Source organism: Sorex fumeus, unplaced genomic scaffold (assembly GCF_029834395.1).
Source record: "Sorex fumeus unplaced genomic scaffold, SorFum_2.1 ptg000041l, whole genome shotgun sequence".
In the NCBI taxonomy this organism is placed as follows: domain Eukaryota; kingdom Metazoa; phylum Chordata; class Mammalia; order Eulipotyphla; family Soricidae; genus Sorex; species Sorex fumeus.
The window spans coordinates 9,276,545-9,295,673 of NW_026606098.1; the positions used below are offsets into that span (position 1 = coordinate 9,276,545).

At 61.6% G+C, this 19,129-nt stretch overlaps 2 protein-coding genes and 2 non-coding genes across 7 annotated transcripts; all 4 read left to right on the forward strand.

Moving 5' to 3' along the window:
- Positions 1-1,048: 1,048 nt before the first annotated feature.
- TRIR (telomerase RNA component interacting RNase) lies at positions 1,049-3,751 on the forward strand. 2 transcript variants are annotated; one of them, XM_056119472.1, is made up of 3 exons: positions 1,056-1,468; positions 3,178-3,255; positions 3,422-3,751. In XM_056119472.1, exons 1-3 carry the CDS (start codon positions 1,133-1,135, stop codon positions 3,527-3,529), a joined length of 522 nt encoding a protein of 173 aa, XP_055975447.1. In that variant the 5' UTR covers positions 1,056-1,132; the 3' UTR covers positions 3,530-3,751. The 2 variants fall into 2 exon arrangements, with proteins under 2 accessions (XP_055975448.1, XP_055975447.1); XM_056119473.1 differs by lacking the exon at positions 3,422-3,751 and having other exon boundaries at positions 1,049-1,445; positions 3,178-3,254.
- Positions 3,752-7,651: 3,900 nt separating this feature from the next.
- On the forward strand, positions 7,652-17,958 carry TNPO2 (transportin 2). 3 transcript variants are annotated; one of them, XM_056119428.1, is made up of 25 exons: positions 7,652-7,807; positions 9,141-9,252; positions 9,713-9,788; positions 9,866-10,015; positions 10,693-10,799; positions 10,888-11,021; positions 11,122-11,203; positions 11,289-11,411; positions 11,488-11,606; positions 12,391-12,451; positions 12,532-12,697; positions 12,793-12,945; positions 13,075-13,300; positions 13,498-13,669; positions 13,847-13,933; positions 14,016-14,123; positions 14,277-14,435; positions 14,866-14,953; positions 15,130-15,228; positions 15,551-15,646; positions 15,847-15,952; positions 16,043-16,142; positions 16,224-16,298; positions 16,389-16,520; positions 16,603-17,958. In XM_056119428.1, exons 2-24 carry the CDS (start codon positions 9,154-9,156, stop codon positions 16,494-16,496), a joined length of 2,694 nt encoding a protein of 897 aa, XP_055975403.1. In that variant the 5' UTR covers positions 7,652-7,807; positions 9,141-9,153; the 3' UTR covers positions 16,497-16,520; positions 16,603-17,958. The 3 variants fall into 3 exon arrangements, with proteins under 3 accessions (XP_055975403.1, XP_055975405.1, XP_055975404.1); XM_056119430.1 differs by having other exon boundaries at positions 15,877-15,952; XM_056119429.1 differs by lacking the exon at positions 7,652-7,807 and adding an exon at positions 8,033-8,143.
- LOC130029047 (small nucleolar RNA SNORD41) lies at positions 13,356-13,425 on the forward strand. Its single transcript, XR_008793262.1, has one exon. It is a non-coding gene; the product is annotated as a small nucleolar RNA SNORD41 (small nucleolar RNA).
- On the forward strand, positions 14,988-15,062 carry LOC130029050 (small nucleolar RNA ZL2). The gene has a single exon (XR_008793265.1). It is a non-coding gene; the product is annotated as a small nucleolar RNA ZL2 (small nucleolar RNA).
- Positions 17,959-19,129: the final 1,171 nt, after the last annotated feature.

Below are 19,129 nucleotides of genomic sequence, written 5' to 3' on the forward strand. Positions count from 1 at the left end.
CTCTCCTTAGCAACCAGCCAAACGGTGAAGTTACGCGCGAGGTTCTTGCAGCCCTGATTACATAGGCTCAACATTTTGTGGTCATTTCTTTCCAGTTCGCCAGACTGGGTTCCAGCATCTCCCCATGTCCGTCTCTACTATTATATGCTTTTGAGCCATCGATGTCTCGAAGCGAATCGGTGACCAACCAGTTGATGAGTTCACTGGATATAGGTCCCCAGGGCTGCGATTGGGTGGTAAAACGATTCCGGCTGTGGGTAAGGTCCGCAGATCGTCGGCCAGTATAGCCTGAGCCCCTGTGCAGGGATCACCCCTGCAAAGTGTACTCTTGACTATAGAAGCAGGAACTCTTCCCTATCACCTTCTTGCATATTGTTCGCTGTTGAAGGGAAGACTCCAGTTCGACCAATTTTCTGTTTGAATTTCTCCCCGGTGCAAAAATACACCCCGGGTCCTATACCGCTAGCGGATACTTTCTCTTACCTTTAGATGCAGGCTCCAGCCTAGAAATGCCCCTCAACTTCATCGGACCACTCCAGTCAATCATCTTTATAAGATAGGAGCCCTAGCTCCGGGGCGCTCGTACGGTGGAGCCAGTTGTGTGCCAAAGACCATCACAGAGACAGACACCCAAACCCAGAAATACCTCCCTTTCCACTCGGGGAGTGGGGGGTGGTGTCCAAACGTAGATACACCCTCTAGATCTAGTTGGGGACCTAGTTCCGCGGTCTCAAAGCTAAACACACAGCCTCAGAAGAAAATGATCCCTCGAGACAGAAGACAATTGGAGCCCTGGAAATCTAATATTCCTCCCGTCCCAAGCGGGATCCTCCCTCCTTCCGGGGAGCCAGCTCCTGCCTCGGATCTAGACGGCGGCCTCATTCTCTGGGAGACACGGTCCGCGCGGCGCCAGCCCAAAGCTAGCAGTTTCCGAAAAACTACGCGGGGGAAGGACAGCGGCGCCGACCCCGCCCTCTCCCCGCCCATCTGGCCCCGCCTCCGCCGCGCGAGTGTGGGGGGGGGGCGGTAGCGCGATTCCCAGCATGCATTGCCTGGGACCCGGCGAGTCGGGCGCGGAGCGCGGGGCCGGAGCGGCCTTCCCGGAGTCCTTTGCGCGGCACCTGGCGACAAAATGGCTGCCCGAGGGAGACGGGCGGAGCCTCCGGGCCGGGAGGCGCCGGGCCCCGCGGGCGGCGGCGGCGGGGGCCGGTGGGCCGAGTCGGGGCCGGGGACGTCTCCTGAGAGCGGGGACGACGAAGCGGGTTCGAGCCCAGTGTCGGGCGGCGTGAACTTGTTCGCCAACGACGGCAGCTTCCTGGAGCTGTTCAAGCGGAAGATGGAGGAGGAGCAGCGGCAGCGGCAGGAGGAGCCGCCCCCGGGCCCGCCGCGACCCGACCAACCGGCCGGCGGCGCCGCGGGCCCCGGGGATCCGAAGAGGAAGGGCGGCCCGGGTCCGACGCTCAGCTTCGTAAGGAGCCGCGGGGGTGGGGGCGGGCGCCAGGACCGGCCTGGACGAGGGGAACGAGGGCCCGAGAGCGGGGGGCCGGGGCCCCTCGGAGCTGGACGAGCGGGGGCCGGCCGGGTCTCCCGTGGAGGAGGCGGAATCCCGACGGACCCGAGAGCGATCCGGGGGCGGAGGCGGGGGGAGAGTCCGCCGCCCCTCCCCCCCCCCCCCCCGACAGCCTGTTCTCGCGGACTGGGAAATTGTCTCGGCGCCAGCGCTCGGGGGCTGGAGCCCCAGAATTGCCAGGGTTCCGCTTTGGGTTGTGCCTGAACTTTCTACCCCTTCCCCGAGCAGAAGCCGGGGGTGGGAGGGCCGGGTTTCAAGCTAGGGGTCGCGTGGTGCGGCTCCAGAGACCCACTCCGCCGGCTGAGTGGCCCCAGCGAAAGCGCTTGATCTCTCTGTGTCTCCTTCGCCCCAGTGCTGGGAATTGCACCGGGTATTGGGGCTGCCCAGGGGGCACTTGCCAGGAAAACCTGCGGCTTTCCCGGACGCCTTTGTCCCGAGTTGCATCCTTGCCCTCCCCGGAGACGCGGGCTCAGCGACGGCGGCCGTTCAGACGTTGGGAAGGGCTGCATTCTGGTTGGCATTTGGGAACGATTCTCCCTCCACAACCTCCCGCCACTTTGGCCAAGCCTGGAGACCATCGTTGGTTGTCAGAACTGGGGGAGGGGCAGTAGGGACTCTGGTTAGGGTCGCACTCAGCTCCGCCCCAACGGGGCAGCCATGCCCTCCTCCCCGCCTCGAAAGGGCCAGTTTTGTTTTTGTTTTGACGTTTGGGGTCACAGCCAGCTATGCTCAGGGCTTACTCCTGGCTCTGCACTCAGGAATTACCCCTGGCAGTGCTGGGGGCACCGTACGTCCCGTATGGAACCAGGGAGGGCAGCATGCAAGGCAAAGGCCCTCCCCGCTGTACTCTAGCTGTGGTCTCCAGAAAGGGCCAGGTTTGAAACGTTGCTGGCTTGAGGTTGAAGGATTCCGTGCTAAACCCAGAAACAGCTCTGAGCTGCAGGAATCCTGAGAGGGTTGTGGAGTGGTCTCGGGGATCCCGCCCGAGATGCAGGCGGAGAAGAAGAAACTGACTTGAGAGTAACACTCAGGTTTCTGCAGGTTATGAATGGAGGGAGGTTGGCCTCACTGGGGTAGTGAAGGCCTCGTGGGAGGGGTGGACACCAGGATGAGTGGGACTCTGAGTGTGCACACCTTAGGAGCTCCTCAGGCAGTGGATGGCAGGGAGGAAGCCCCAGAGGCGGGTGCGGCACTCGGGTGCTTGTCCGTTGGTGGCCAAGGGTACTTGCTTGCCCGCACCCCGCGTCTGGCCCGCTGTGCCCCAACAAGGACAAGGGGCTCGGGCCTCTCCTACTGCTTACCTGCTCTTCCTGGAAAGGGGTGTCTTTAGGCTTCACCTTGGGCGCGGGGCATCCACAGGGCTGGTCAAGCCCTGACGGGGTGTGTTGCGGGCACCGGAGCGGGCGTCCAGGATGGAGCCGGCACCTCCCCTGGGTGTGGGTGCTGAGTCCTGTGCTCCTCTCTGATTGCTGCGCAGGTCGGCCGGCCGGCGGAGCTGGGCGCCGCGTCGGGACGGGCCACCGGGCCGGGCTAGGAAGGTCTAGCGGGCCTCTGCCGCCTGCGGGCCGGCGCCGGTAACCCTTGCAGTCTTCTGTCCCTTCACCCAGGTGGGCAGGCGCAGAGGCGGGAACAAACTAGCCCTCAAGACGGGAATAGTAGCCAAGAAGCAGAAGACGGAGGATGAGGTGAGCCAGCTGGGCATGTCCGTGGCCTCCCCCCAAGCCCCCTGCCCGCCACTGGGCCTGCGCTGGGGGGCGTTGGCACCGCCCTAATCGGGTCTTCTGGCCTCTTCTCCACCTTCTCGCTGTGTCCTCCCGCCCCCTCCCCTCCCCTCCCTTTCGCTCCCCCCAGGTATTAACAAGTAAAGGCGACGCCTGGGCGAAGTACATGGCGGAGGTGAAAAAGTACAAAGCCCACCAGTGCGGCGACGACGATAAGACGCGGCCCCTGGTGAAATGAGCCCCCGCTGCCTGTGGCCGGACTCTGCGCTGTACATAAGTATTGACCGCGGCGGCGCTGGCCTTCCCCGAGGACTGTTCACGCAGCAGCCCGGCGGCGCCCGTGGCCGCGGCCCACTCTCCGGGACTCTTTTGTACCTGAGCACTTGCCTCCTGAGACTCAGAGAGCAGTGGTTCACTGCCCCCCTGCCTTCCCGCCCCCCCCCGCTCTCGCCTCTGTCCTCCTCTCCCCCGCCCCCCGGCCATCACTTCTGGGAAGTAAAGACCTGACTTAGTGCTGGCACGGAGCGCGTGTCTGGTGTGCTTCTTAGTGGCCTGTGGCTTGCACCCGCCTGGCCACCTGTCACTGCTCCCCTCGCCCCCACACACACAGAGCTGGAGGGACCGGGGAAGGACAGCCTGGTGGCAAGAGACAGCGAAGACGAAGCCCTCCTGGGTGGGTGAGATGCAGGACAGGAGGGGAGTGGGGAGCAGGGCAGATACCCTGTTACAGGCAAAGTTAGGGTGTGGCAAGAGAGTGCCCACACCAGGCCACTGAGGATGCCTGCACAGGGGGCGTCAAGCGGAGTGCTGTAGTGGGGGGCTGGAATGTTATTCTGGGGGTAGGGCACCGGGTGCTGGGAATTGCACTCAGGGTGCCTCCAACCCTAAATTACCTCCCCATCACAGAACTTTGTTGATTAGGTTGGGTTTGGGGCCACACCCAGGGTGCACTGGGCCTTCCTCTCGGCTCCTGGAACCTTCTCTTCAGTGAGAAGCAGCTTTTCAAGGGGATTGGAATTGAGAAGAAATCGCATGCGTTCTTTGGGGTGAGGTGGGCTTGGGGACCACACTGAGCTGTGCTCAGGAGGAATGTATGGGGTACCAGGGTGCCAATCTTACTGGGCCCCTGTGTCTGGACCCACTTGTGTCTTTGTGGTGGGTGTGAAATAAATAAGGGGGATAGGGATCCTGAACTCCATGGGGGTCACATGGGAGGGGCTGGGCTGTGGGTACTGTTTGGCTGGGGCTGGGCCTGCAGGGGCTCCACCATGGTGTCCTGGCCTCACTGCACATCCTGGCGTGGCCCCCAGCACCCCAGCCCACCTCAGGGCCTCTCCACCCAGGAATGTGGAGAACCCACCCCCAGGCTTCGGGAGGCCTAGGTGGGACCAGCCTGGCCTCTCAGACTGGGCCAGATCCCGCCTTCCAGGGTTAGGGGTGGGATGTCTGGAGCTGCCAGCTCTGTGACAGTTGAGAGAGAAGACAGCTACCATGATGGGCCACTCTAGGGGAAACAGCTGAATGGGGGATTGGGACAGCCAGATCCAGGAGGTGACTAGATTTTTTTTCTTTTTGGGTCACACCCAACGATGCACAGGGGTTACTCCAGGCTCTGCACTCAGGAACCACCCCTGGCGGTGCTCAGGGGACCATATGGGATGCTGGGAATCAAACCCGGGTCGGACGTGTGCATGGCAAACGCCCTACCCGCTGTGCTATTGCTCCAGCTCAGGAGGTGACTAGATTTAAATCTTCCAAGGAGAGGGGCAGTGGGGGCTGGCCTGCCCAAGGACCAGGTGAGACCCTAACCCCATGAGGGTTTTAGGAGAAACTTTGCCTTTAGCGGGTTGGCTGCTTTCCTGTTTGGGCTCAGAGGTCTCCCACAGACTTAGGGGAATGGGGGAGCATGCAGGTGTCACTTTTGCCTTGGGGTACGAGGAGCAGGAGGGGACATGGGAAGCCAGTGCCCCACCCTTCCTGCCCAGCAGCAGGCTACCACCACTCCACTGGATTTCTCCAAAAAGCAGCTGAAGAAGATGTGGGTCACCCTGCCTGTGGTCGGGAGTGGCAGGAGGCAGAGGCTTCTGAACCCAGAGCACTCCTCTCGCACCTGGGCAAAGTCTGAAGGGGCTGGGTACTCCAAAGCAGTTTGGCCTGCCAACGACCTTGGTGCGCATTCACTGTGTGCCCCTGGGTAAGTCACCTAGCCTTGCTGGATGTTCTACCCTGTCAGCCGGGTGAATACACAAGCTGGAAAGAGGGCAATGCTCAGGGTCCCCAACCTCCTTCCTCCCACCCTTACACTCTAATGAGGGGCCCTTTGAGGCCAACCGAAAAGTGCTTCTCATCTCCCACTGAGGCTTGTGCATCAGCTTCCTGGGCTTCCATGCGCGTGGAGCATAGAAGGCAGTTGGTTGGCCATGCACGAGACTGTCGGGAGAATGACAGCTGGAAACGCCGAGACACCAGTAGGTGTTCCACGAACGAGGGACCCAGGGAGAGCCCTGCAGGACCCATCACTCAAATTCAGCCCCTGGGAAGAGGACTACCATAAGCCTCGGAGCAGGCAGCTCCCTCTCAAGGCTAGTGCAGGGAGGTTTGAAACCTGACCTAGTAGGGGAGTTTCCCGGGCATCTCCCCGGCCCTTATCCTGAGTAAAAACGCCCCTCCCCCCCACATTCCACAGGGTAGGACAGGTAGTACAGTGGGAAGGGTGCATCCCATATGGTGTGACTCAAAACACTACAGGTAGTACCTTCTGCTGAGACTTCCAGCTCAGGTCCAGCCCCTAAATTTCACTCCTTCCTTGAGATCTACACGCTCGGCTAGGGGTCTTTAAGCATTACAATCTCCTCCCCTCTTCCTCCCCTCCCCCGCCCCACAGCTCACAACACTAGAGGAACCTCGAAAGGGCCCCGAAGCACGACAATACGCGCGCAAAGGGTATGATGGGACTTGTAGTTCCCAAGGCACCGCACATGCGTAGGAAGAGGCTTTTCCCGCGCCGCCCCCCACGTGGATCTCTAGCGGGGTTTCTGCTTGTCCGCTGGGGTGGAGCTCGCTATTGCTCTTTCAGGTACTCTACCCGTATCTTCGGAGTGGAATTGGGCGCCATCTGACTCTTTTCAGACTTGCGAGGCCACAGTGCTCTGCAGGAGGCCTAAGGGGTCTGCTATTAAGGCATGAAGGGCGCCGAGACTGACGTAGACAGTGGGCTGAGAAATCGGCTCCCCCATTTAGAAGTCAGGGTAGAAATGAACGCAGAGTTCATTTCTCCAGACTCTGTAAAGTACTGTTAAGGGTCAGGGCTGGATTTTCCTCTGGAATAAGGACTGGTTGATTCAGTAAATACTGTTTTAGGGAGGGGCTGGTTACAGTGAAAAAAAGACCTTGGGCTTCGAGAGGTAATTAAAAAAAACAACCCACGTTTTCAAGGAACAATATAGAATGGGCAGGATCGGATTAACTCAGTTATCTCTAACCCAGCAAACTACTCTAGTAGCCGTTGGCACGTGGGAAAGCAAGCTCAGAGTGGCAAGAGGTAACACGCCCCCGCCTCCCCGCCCGCCTTCCCAGTGTCCCCCGCGCCTCCCTGTTCTGCTCTGCTCCACCGGGAACGGAAAGAGGCTGTAGCTAATACTCCAATGGCACAGTTATCACGGAGAGCTTCCTTCCGGACCCTGGGCACGCATACCCAGATTTCCTGGGCTGTTCCACTTCAACCCGGTAGAGAATGGGATTAGGCCTTTAACTCCGCGTTCATTTTATTCGTTCGTTTTAAAGCTATATATTTGTGAGCTTCCTCCCACCCTAACCCCGCCCCACACATGCCCAGTCAAAATTGCCAAGATAAGATTGGAAAATAAACCCCAAAAAATGAGTGGAGGCTTTCGCAGAAGCTTAGCCCATCGGGCGCTCCTCCCTTTGTCTCCAGGGGATCAAGTCCACCCCACGCTCAGCCCCCTCTGCTCTCTCCAGGCGGGCACGTTCTGTACTCAATCCCAAGCATGCTCTGAGACAGGAGGCGGGAGGGGGAGGGAAAAACTGTTCAATTACTCGAGGAGGGGGCGATCGGAAGCACTTGGTCGTGGCCGGTCGATCCCGGTTCAAGCACATGCCAAAAGTCACCACGTGTCGCAAACTCGCGGCTCTGGCTAGAGCGGCTGTCAGGCCGACGGGGAGACGCGGAGGAAACGAGATGCCGGGAGGACCCGGGGGCCAGAGGTGCCCAGAGGAGCCGCCAACTCTTAGATCACGTGACTCAAGCTTGGCGGGGCTAGGGTCTTCCAGTCGCCGGGCCACGTGCGGCGGCCGCGCCTTCCGATTGGCTGGGCTGAGCCAGTTTGAACGGCGTACGGAAGCCGCCGCAGTTCATCCCCGGCCGCGTTTCCTCTCTTTTCTTTTTTTTTCTTTTTTTTCTTTTTTTTTTTTTTAATTCCTTTCCTGGCTCCCTCCTTCCGCGCGAGTCTCTGGAGAAGCCGCATCGCCTGGCGCTGCTGCCGCCGCCCCGGGCCGGGTAAGTGGGCCTTCTCAGAGCCAGACCGGCTCGGGTCGACCCGCACGGAGCTACGGGTCTACGCCGCGCGCGGCCTGGGGACGTCGGGGCCGCGCCTGACCGGGAAAGGCCGAGAACCCAGTTGGGCCCGATTTGCCAAAGCATCGAGAACCGGCCGGGGCGGGGGAGGGGGAAAGCCGAGCCGGCCTCGAGGGGGTGGGGCCTCGGATGGGGCCAGGTCCCGGAGCGGCGAGAATCGGGCCAGTGGGGCGGCTGGGGTCGTGCTGGAGGGTGGAGGGTGGAGGAAGCGCCTGGGATTGCTCTGGGCCGGACGGGGGGACGCCTCCGGGAGCCCGGGTGTGTGGCGGTTGTTTTGGCGGGGCTCGGAGGGCTCCGGTTGGGGGAGGCCGCAGTGAAAAGTTCGGGGGGCTGCTCCCTGGGCGGGTGGGGTGGCCGACTCCGGTCTAGACGGCTGTGCTGGGTCCGACTTCGGGGAGTCGCCGGGTTCCGTTGGGGGCTATGCTCCGGGCGGTGGTCGGCCACAATACCTCGTGGGGGGCGGCGAAACTGCAGAGATGGGACTCGGCGGGGCTTTCCGGCCGGAGGTGCCATGCGCACTGGGGCTCGCTCGAACTTGACTGGGGAGAGCTTGGGGCGATCCGCGCCAGCGCGACTTAGGGCCACTTGGGGGAGGGGGCGAAAGGGAAAGCGAGCAGGGCCTTGCGCGGAGGGCCTTGGAGAGGCCCTTTGGGGTTGGGGGTTGCTTCGGGCCTGACGGAAGGGAGTCTCCCCAAAGGCTTCCGGCTAGGGCGGGAGGGGACGGGTGTGTGGCCCGGGCCTGGGCGTGGAGGTGTTGGGGGCGAGAGGGACGGTCGGGAGCGCCCGGGCGCGCCCGGGGACCCCGCACCTGGGCCGGCGCAAGGCAGGAGGCGGCGGGGAGGTGGCCGAGCGCGGAGGCTGGGCTTGAGGACTAGGTGGAGCTTCCGGTGGCGCGGCCCAGCGCCTGGGTGGTCTGGGGAAAGCCCTCTTGAATGCGGAGGTGCCCGGGCCTTCAGCTCTAGCCGCTGCACGGGAAACCGAAACCTCGGGGCGGCGGCTCGGCCCCGCCACCGCCGCCTCCGGTGCGCGCTTCCACAGCCCCCCAACCCGCCCGCGCCGGCGTTCGATCCCGGGACTGCGCCGCCCGGGCTGGCACGGCCGGCCCAGACCCCGCTTGGGTGCAGGCGTGGTCCTGCCACCTCGCCTGGCCGCCCGGAGCGTGCTGGGCCCCAGGGAGGCTCAACCTGCGGCTCATGAGGAGACCCCTCCCTTCCCCCCGGGCCCAGCGCTGACCCGGGCTCCCACCCCCTCGCAGCTCGCCTTGCACTATGGACTGGCAGCCGGACGAGCAGGGCCTGCAGCAGGTCCTGCAGCTTCTCAAAGACTCGCAGTCGCCCAACACGGCCACGCAGCGCATCGTCCAGGACGCATCCTACCAGCCGGCTTCCACTAGCGGCCCTGACGGCCAGAGAAGGCCCCTTGGGGCCCGATCGGCAGTGCAGGATGAGGGATTAGAATTGGGGTCTTCTCCCGCCAGACATCAGAAGGGTTTGGGGGTTGGGTTAAGTAGATCTAACGCGATTTAGGTTTCTTTCTTTTGGGGAGGGGATTGAACTCTCCACCTGAGTTAAGGGACTGGGGGGTGTTACTCGGGGCATCTCCACTGTGCTTGTCACTCGAAGGTTTGAGGTTCAGGCACCCCCAAACTGAAAGCCATTAAGAGATTATATTTAGGACTTCATCCCCAGCACGTTCCCTCTTTCAGGTTGTGGTGGTTGGAAGGCAGGGGGTTGCTGATCCTCGCTTGCTCTTAGGTTGGGGGTAGATGCGGGCTGTGGGGGGGACGCCCCCCCACCCAAATCCCTTAATGCCTTAACGACCTGGCAGAAACTCAAACAACTGAACCAGTTTCCAGACTTCAACAATTACCTGATCTTCGTGCTGACCCGACTCAAGTCAGAAGGTATGCTCTGGGTTCCCCTCAGGCCGGCTGGCCCCCGCACTCTCCCGGGCCCCTCCTGAGTGCCCCCCTCCCCCCAGATGAGCCCACGCGCTCCCTCAGCGGCCTCATCCTCAAGAACAACGTGAAGGCGCATTACCAGAGCTTCCCGCCGCCTGTGGCTGACTTCATCAAGCAGGAGTGTCTCAACAACATTGGGGACGCATCCTCCCTTATCCGTGCCACCATCGGTGAGGGCTGAGCCTCAGTGGGGAAACTGAGGCACTACGATGGTCAGGGCAGGCCCCCAGCCCCACATTCGAGAAACTGCCCTGCTGGCTCTGGCGGGTGGTACACACGTATGCCAAGGGATGCTGGGTCCTGGCTGGGCTCTGGCTGGGTGGCCTCGGGGGACAGGGATGATCCGACCCAGCCCTCCTGACTGCCGACACTGAGGGTTAGCAGGGTGTTCAGCGAGGTGTCCTTCCCCTCAGGTGCTTTGCTCCCCAGAAACACTGGTGCTTGTCTTTCCTTGCCAGCGGCTTGCTTGCTGGCTTGTTTCAGGGTCATGCTAAGCTCAGTGCTAGGGTTGGGGCTCCTGTAGCTTGAGCACTGCTGGATGTGGCCCCAACACCAGAGAGGAGGCATGAAAGCCCCCTAGAGGGGCCAAAGAGACAGTACAGTGGGTTCAATCCCCGGCACCCCATAGGGTCCCCTGAACCTACCAGGAGATCAGAGCACCACTAGGTGTGACCCACACCTCCCCACCAAAAAAAAAATAAGAATCCTCTAGAGACCACCCCAGGCCTCCCCTGGCCTGTCTGCTGGGGAGTAGCTTGTCCTGGGCTCTGGAGGGCTGCCTTGGTCACCGTGTGTGCTTGGGGCGCCCGCCCAGTCTGAGGCCGTGTTCCCTCCCTGGCCGCCGTAGGTATCCTCATCACCACCATCGCCTCCAAGGGGGAGCTGCAGATGTGGCCAGAGCTACTGCCCCAGCTCTGTAACCTGCTCAACTCCGAGGACTACAACACGTGCGAGGTGGGAATGGGTGGAGGCCAGTGGGAGCGAGGGGAGAGGCCCAGGGGCACCGTGCCAGCCACCCACTCCTGCCCTCCCTCTCCCCCAGGGAGCCTTCGGCGCCCTGCAGAAGATCTGCGAGGACTCGTCCGAGCTCCTGGACAGCGATGCCCTCAACCGGCCCCTCAACATCATGATCCCCAAGTTCCTGCAGTTCTTCAAACACTGCAGCCCCAAGATCCGGTGGGTGCACAGCTCCCAGGGCTACAGAGGGGAGCAGGGGGCAGCGGGGCTGCTCGGGGAGAGCCCCCAGCCCTATGTCTTGTCCGCTGCCCTCCCCCAGGTCCCACGCCATCGCTTGTGTGAACCAGTTCATCATGGACCGGGCCCAGGCGCTGATGGACAACATTGACACCTTCATCGAGGTGGGCTGCGGGATCCCCCCAGGGAACTGGGTGCACCGAGGGCCCCCGAGGCCTCCTGTGGCCGCTCACCCCATCCTCCCCGCAGCACCTGTTCGCCCTGGCCGTGGATGACGACCCCGAGGTGCGCAAGAATGTGTGCCGGGCGCTGGTGATGCTGCTGGAGGTCCGCATCGACCGGCTCATTCCCCACATGCACAGCATCATCCAGGTGCGGCTGGGGGCCAGGTGGGTGGGGTCCCACCCCCTGCCACCAGCTGGACCTCAGCGTCTCTCTCCCACTGCAGTACATGTTGCAGAGGACCCAGGACCACGATGAGAATGTGGCGCTGGAGGCCTGTGAGTTCTGGCTGACGCTGGCTGAACAGCCCATCTGCAAAGAGGTCCTGGCCTCCCACTTGGTCCAGTGAGTGCCGGTCCCGCCTGCACAACTTCCCTGCCCCGCCCCATCCGGGTAGCTGCTTCTCTTACCAAGCTCTGAGAGGACAGCCCAAACTATGTCCCAAACCCGGAAGTTGGAGGGGGAAATAGGGAAATGTTAATGACAGCTCCAGATACGGCTGGATCTCGGTGCCCTGAGGATGTGAAAGGGGTCTGGGGGGTCTCAGACTGCCTTCTGTGTCAGCTTTGTTCTCGGAAGAGTGTTGTTGTTCACTGTCTTCCATTATTGGGGCACTGCTGGTGATGCCCAGGGGCGACTCAATCCTATCTTGGGGCTTTGGGGATTATACGGTGCCTAGGGTTGGAACCCCAGTTTACTGAATGGGGAGTGTAAGGTCTGCCCCCCCCTCTTTTTTTCCTTTGTTTGCTTTTTGGGTCACACCCGGCAATGCATAGGGGTTACTCCTGGCTCATGCACTCAGGAATTTCTCCTGGCGGTGCTTGGGGGACCATATGGGATGCTGGGAATTGAACCTGGGTCGGCTGCGTACAAAGCAAATACCCTACCCACTATGCTATCGCTCTAGTCTCCAACTCTGGTCCTTTAAGCCTCTTTCTAGCCCAGGAGGTTGGTATTTGGTGCTTCTTGGGTCTTTATTTTCTTTTTCCGCCACATCATATAGTTGAACAGAATAGCACCTCCACACCCCCACCCCATCCCCCAGACAGGCCAGGTTTACCCAGGCTCTGTCCAGGCTCCGTCCCGACCCTCTGTTCCTCTGCTCATGCCTCTGCCTCTCGGCCCCCAGGCTGATCCCCATCCTGGTGAATGGCATGAAGTACTCGGAGATCGACATCATCCTGCTGAAGGTGGGCAGGGGCTGGGCCCGGGCATGTGGGGGATGGGTACGTGTGTTCGGGTGGTGCTTACGGTGGGCCTGGCCTCCCAGGGCGACGTGGAGGAGGACGAGGCGGTCCCCGACAGTGAGCAAGACATAAAACCGCGTTTCCACAAATCCCGCACGGTCACGCTGCCCCACGAGGCTGAACGCCCTGATGGCTCCGAGGACGCGGACGATGACGATGATGATGACGCTTTGTCCGACTGGAACCTGAGTGTGTGGCCTGGCCCAGGGCGGGGGGGGGCGGGGAGTGGCGGGGATGGGGCAGTGGCACCCCTCTGAGCCTACCCTCCTCCTCCTCCTCCCCAGGGAAGTGCTCAGCGGCTGCCCTGGATGTCCTGGCCAACGTCTTCCGGGAGGAGCTGCTGCCTCACCTGCTTCCGCTGCTCAAGGGCCTGCTCTTCCACCCCGAGTGGGTGGTCAAGGAGTCGGGCATCCTGGTGCTGGGCGCTATTGCGGAGGGTGAGTGCCCGTGGAGCCAGAAACATAACCGGCCTCCATCACAGCCCTGTTAGTCCCCACAGTCCCTGGACCTCAGTTTCCCTAGCTGCCGGGCTCAGGCTGTGTGTCCTCCCCACTCTGTCCCTACAGGCTGCATGCAGGGCATGGTCCCCTACCTGCCCGAGCTGATCCCACACCTCATCCAGTGCCTGTCCGACAAGAAGGCCCTGGTCCGCTCCATTGCCTGCTGGACGCTGAGCCGCTACGCCCACTGGGTGGTCAGCCAGCCCCCCGACATGCACCTCAAGCCCCTCATGACCGAGTTGCTCAAGCGCATCCTGGACGGCAATAAGAGGGTACAGGAGGCAGCCTGCAGGTGACCGCACCCCAGCCCTGTCCGCACCCCCCCGGCTCCCCCCATCCCTGACCCTCCTGAAGTGATGACACTGTGTGAGGCTGACCTCGCGCTGATTCCTCTCGTATTCGTACTGGCTGATCTGAGGGCGTCCGCTCAGCCCTGCCTCGCCTGCCCCTGCCAGAAGGCAGTCCGCTGAGCACCACCTTGCCCTGCAGTGCTTTTGCCACCCTGGAGGAGGAAGCATGCACGGAGCTGGTGCCCTACCTCAGCTACATCCTGGACACCCTGGTCTTCGCCTTCGGCAAGTACCAGCACAAGAACCTGCTCATCCTCTACGACGCCATCGGCACCCTGGCTGACTCCGTGGGCCACCACCTCAACCAGCCAGTGAGAGCTGGGGCTGGGTCGGTGCTCATTCCTTTGAGGCCAGGGGTTCCTTGGGCATGCCCAGAGAGTGGAATGCGGGGCCTCACAGGCCACCCCCCACCTCCTGGAGCCTTTGAGAGGAGCCCCGAAGGGACCGGCTCAGGACAGCAGGGACCCCAACATCCTGTCCCCCTGCAGGAATACATCCAGAAGCTGATGCCGCCGCTGATCCAGAAGTGGAACGAGCTCAAGGATGAGGACAAGGATCTCTTCCCTCTGCTGGAGGTATGGGGTGCCCAGGCCTGCTCCCGGGGCCTGAGCCCCCCACCCTGGCGCACAGCTCACAGTTTCTGTCCTGCTGTCACAGTGCTTGTCCTCCGTGGCCACCGCCCTGCAGAGCGGCTTCCTGCCCTACTGCGAGCCTGTCTACCAGCGCTGCGTCACCCTGGTGCAAAAGACGCTGGCCCAAGCCATGGTGAGCCCCTAGAGCTTGGACCTAGCCCTCGTGCCAGGCCCTGCCCTCTACCTGCTGGCCTGATGCCTCTCGTCAGGTTCCACCCACCCTTTCCTGACCCTCCCTTGTGCCCCGGCTCTGCTGGGTCCCCCTCACCCACCCCTTTGTGGCCAGATGTACACCCAGCACCCGGAGCAGTATGAAGCCCCCGATAAGGATTTCATGATCGTGGCGCTGGACCTGCTTAGCGGCCTGGCCGAGGGCCTGGGTGGCCATGTGGAGCAGCTGGTGGCCCGCAGCAACATCATGACGCTGTTGTTCCAGTGCATGCAGGTGGGTGAGGCGACTTCCCGCCCCGTAACCCCCATGGAATCTCAAGGCTGCCACCCCAGCCTGCGCCTTCTCTTCTGCCCCCTGGACTGTCAGAATGGGTTGCAGTAGGGGCGGAGTGATATACAGCAGGGAGGGCGCTTGCCTTGAACGCGGCTGACCCCAGTGTGGTCCCCAGCCCCTCATACAGTCTCTCAGGCACCTCCAGGAGTGATCCCTGAGCACAGGGCCAGGAGGCCTTTGGGGTGGCGGTGCCAGGCTTGAACGTCACTGCCCACGCACTGTTCCCTGACGCCATCCCATCCCTTTGTACCATCCCCGTGCTCCGTGGCAGTGCCTGAACAAGGGAACCTCGCGCGCTTCCCTCTTGCCCCACCCTAAGTTCTGGTTTTGGGGGAGGTGCCTGCTACCCCAACGCTCCTCTGACCCCCAGGACTCCATGCCTGAGGTCCGGCAGAGTTCCTTCGCGCTCCTGGGAGACCTCACCAAAGCTTGCTTCATCCATGTGAAGCCCTGCATCGGTACGGCGCCCCACCTTCCCGGGATCCCAGTCCTGGCCCCCGGTGATGAGCCCATGACCAGGGACTCCCGTGACCGCACCCGGTTGTATTCGTACTGTCTGAGGGGGCCTCCCGGCACCTGCCAAGGAGTGGGCCCTGGCGGGCCCCATTGCTCAGCACCCTTCTCTCCCGCGCAGCTGAATTTATGCCCATCCTGGGCACCAACCTGAACCCTGAATTCATCTCTGTGTGCAACAACGCCACCTGGGCCATTGGAGAGATTTGCATGCAGATGGGTGAGTGCCCTGCCCGCAGCACCCACAGGCTGGGAGAACAGCTGTGACTGGCTCCTCCAGAGAGGTATAGTGAGAGAAGAACAGCTGTGATTGGCTCCTCCAGAGAGGTGCAGTGGGAGAACAGCTGTGATTGGCTCCTCCAGAGAGGTGCGCTGAGCGGCCTGTTCAGATTGGGCCATTCCCTTAATCAGCCACTGGGATGATCCCAGGCTGGGGCCGAGGCTGAGATCCCACTCAGAGCCGCACCAGGATTCCAGGGAAGCATCAGGTTTGTGGAGGGTGTCCATCTGTCAGGTGTGGCTCTGACTGGCCGGTCCCCCAGGGGCAGAGATGCAGCCGTACGTGCAGATGGTCCTCAACAACCTGGTGGAAATCATAAACCGACCCAACACACCCAAGACGCTTCTTGAAAACACAGGTGAGGGGGCCAGGTAACCTATCGCAGGGGATCCGGGGGGAGCTGCTGGCCTGGACAGACACAGGGATGACCGAGGTGCCCAGACCCCAGCCCGGGCCCAGGTGGCCTGCAGGAGCGCTTCCCCTGGGCTTCCGGGGCGGGGCTGGTGCCTCGAGCAGAGGCCCCGCCACGTACCGTCCCGGGGCCGCTCGGGCTTTCAGGTCGCCTGACGAGTTCCTCTGCCATTCCAGCCATCACCATCGGCCGCCTGGGCTACGTGTGCCCCCAGGAGGTGGCCCCGATGCTGCAGCAGTTCATCCGACCCTGGTACGTGCCTGTCGCCTGTCTGGGCTGCAGTGGTGCGGTGGGCGGGGACGCCTGGAACCCTGCAGGCTGAGGTCCCGTCCCTCCCTGCAGGTGCACCTCGCTCAGGAACATCCGGGACAACGAGGAGAAGGACTCGGCCTTCCGGGGCATCTGCATGATGATCGGCGTCAACCCGGGGGGCGTCGTGCAGGTGAGGGGTGTGCAGCTGGGGGCGGGGGTGGTGGCAGGCGCCGGGCCCAGGGTGGCCCCTCACCCCTCCTCGGCCCCGCAGGATTTTATTTTCTTCTGTGACGCGGTCGCCTCCTGGGTGAGCCCGAAGGATGATCTTCGGGACATGTTTTATAAGGTGAGGTGTCCCTGGCCCTCCTGGGGGCGGGGCCTGCGGGGGGTTGGGGGGCACCTCATGCTCAGAGCTCCGTCCATTCCCCACCCCCAGATTCTCCATGGCTTCAAAGACCAGGTCGGGGAGGAGAATTGGCAGCAGTTCTCAGAGCAGTTCCCACCGCTGCTCAAGGAGAGACTGGCCGCGTTCTATGGGGTCTAGACAGGCTAGCGGGGGGACTACCAGGTAAGGGGGGCCCAGTGGGGCGGCCGCGGGGGGCCAGGGGGCGCCGCCAGGGCCCTGACCTTCCTCCACACCCTCCCCACAGGTTTCTGTCTGCGTCGTCGTCGGAGGGGTCTCTAGGGAGCACGCTGCGTTCAGAAGTCGCCGTGCCCTGGTCAAGGGGGGTTAGGGAGGAGAGGGCCCCACATCCAGATGCGCTCCCCAGCCGTCTCCCTGCCTCGCCTGGCCGGTGCTGGCGGGTAGGTGGAGGGGCCTCCACGCTCATCCGACAAAAGGGAGGGGGGTGGGACTTCCTGGCCAGGGCCCCGGGCTGTCATCGGGGTCACCTCGGGCACCCCATCGGGAGGGTGGGCCCAGCTAAGTGGGAGGGACGCATTGACAGGCCGAGGGGAACCGGCTGAGGGTGAGGCGCGGGGCCAGCAGGCGGGGAGGGGGGGTCCTTGTAGACACGTACACTCACATGTACACACGTGGCCACACGCATGTGTGGGCGCAGCCATCAGCCAGGCTGGGCTAGCTGCCCCCCTATTTTCCCGACTGCATGGAGACAGTAGAATTAGTGAACCCCCTGAGTTAGCCCGTAAGGCCTTTGTAATCTGCAACCTAGAGTTTAAGAAGCTTCTGCTGTTTCGCCGGAATGGGCGGTGAGTGGGGAGGGCTGGGTGGGTTGGGGGTCGGGAGGAAGCGGCTGGCCGTCTCGGGCCTCCAGCCAGCACACACACGCATCGGGCCTGCTCCGCACACTCCCTGCCAGCTGGGCAGCCTGCTGCCCGTGTGCTCCCCTCTGCCCCGGCTGGAAGCGTGGGGACCATCAGCTGCTGGGGGGGCAAAGAGCGCCCCTTCTTCCCCGCTGCGCTCCAGCGGCCAGGACTGCGGAGACTTTGGTCCCCGAGAGCTGTGGCTCTCTGTCCGTGCAGGCGCATGAGCAGACGCTTTCTATGCGCTTCCAGAACACGAGGGCTGAGGGCCGGCCATGATGGCCGGGGGGAGAGGAGGGGCTCCTGGCTGGGCCCAGACACCCCGCCATGGGCCAGTGACACCAGGGAACTTTCTAGATTGGTGGGGGCCCGCTTAGGGACAGGGCTTCTCAATTGGCCTGGAACCTGAAAATGGGCCCTGCGATGCCTTTATTGTTCTTTTTCTTTCTTTTTTAATTTTGATTTCCTGCCCCTCTTCTGCTTTCTTAATTTGCGGGGGGGAGGGCTTTGGGGGATTGGAGAGGTTTTGCTGGATCCTGGTATCCTGGGGCACCGGGCCTTGTGCCCACGGGCCCCAGTTCTTCTCGCAGCCAGGATGAGGCCTGCCTCAAAGCCCAGGGTACTCGCTGCACATTCCATTCACCCAGCAGGGCCCCTCCCCCAGTGGAACTCCAGCAGGTCTCTGGAAGCCATTTGTTTAAAAAAAAAAAAAAAGAAAAAGAAAAAAAAAAAGAAAAAAATAGGGGAAAAAAATAACGAAGAAAAAAAGTTTTTCTTTTTTTCTTTTAAAGACCGTTTAATTTGCTGGTAATTCCAGTTCCCTGGAGCACCCACTGCTGGGGCCTGGCCTGGGCATGTGGCTGGGTTAAATTGGGAACACCCCCACCCAGGATTTGGGGTGGGATCCCCCAGCTGTCATCAGGGAAGGGGAGGAGAGCCTGGTTGGAGTTTGGCTATCTATTTTTCCTTCTTTCTTCCTTTTGTTTCTTTTTTTTTTTTTTTAGGAAACTATTTAATTTTTTAATTTATTTTTTGGTTGATTTTTGCACAACGAAGTTTCAGCTTCTCCACTTTCTCCCCTGCTCAGGGCTGCCGACCCTGACATGGGCAGCTCTCCCCTCCCCCTTTCCCGCGGGCTCCAGGCTCTGTCCACATGTGACCGTGCTGTGCTGGGGATTGGCGCCCATGTGGCGTGCGGGTCCACTTGTGTAGAACTTTGTTGAGTAAAGATCAGTTTCTTGTGAAACATGTCTCCGTCTGGCTTCCTGTGGCATTGGCTTGGGGAATAGAGGCAGGGGGTGGAGGAGCTGGGATTTGGAGTTGGTTCGGAAGTCATGGGTCAGGGAAGGGCTGTGGGAGCAGCATTAAGGAGCACCACTTTCTTTGGGTGGGGGTCAGTGGGTGTTCATACTACTGGCTCTAAGCACTGGTGGGTTTGCAAGGATTACTCCTGCTGGGTTCAGGGAACCAAAAACCAGAAGAAAACAGTGCTTGTATCCATAGAAATACAGCTGGGAGCTGGAGAGATAATTCAGGAGTTAAGGCTCAACCCCATGAAGTAGTAGACCCTGGTCCATACCAACACCAACATATGGTTGCTGCCCCCAGCCCCACCCCCCATCCCCCACAAAGAAATACAGCTGGGAGCTGGAGAGATGGTCAGAGGAAGAGGATTAGGGACATGCCTGGTCCCAGGAGCCACATGCACCGACATGACCAGCCCTCTGGAGGCCCGGATGTGACCCCAAGGAGCACGGGAGGACAGTGTTATCAAAGAGGGGAAATAGCTTCTCAGGGAAGGAGTCAACACTGCAAGTGAGCAAAAGTCCTGTGAATGGGTGTCAGCTGTTGGGCAGAAGAACAGTTCTCAATTCGCTAGCTTCCTAGCTCAAAAGAAGCTTTTATTGACCGTTA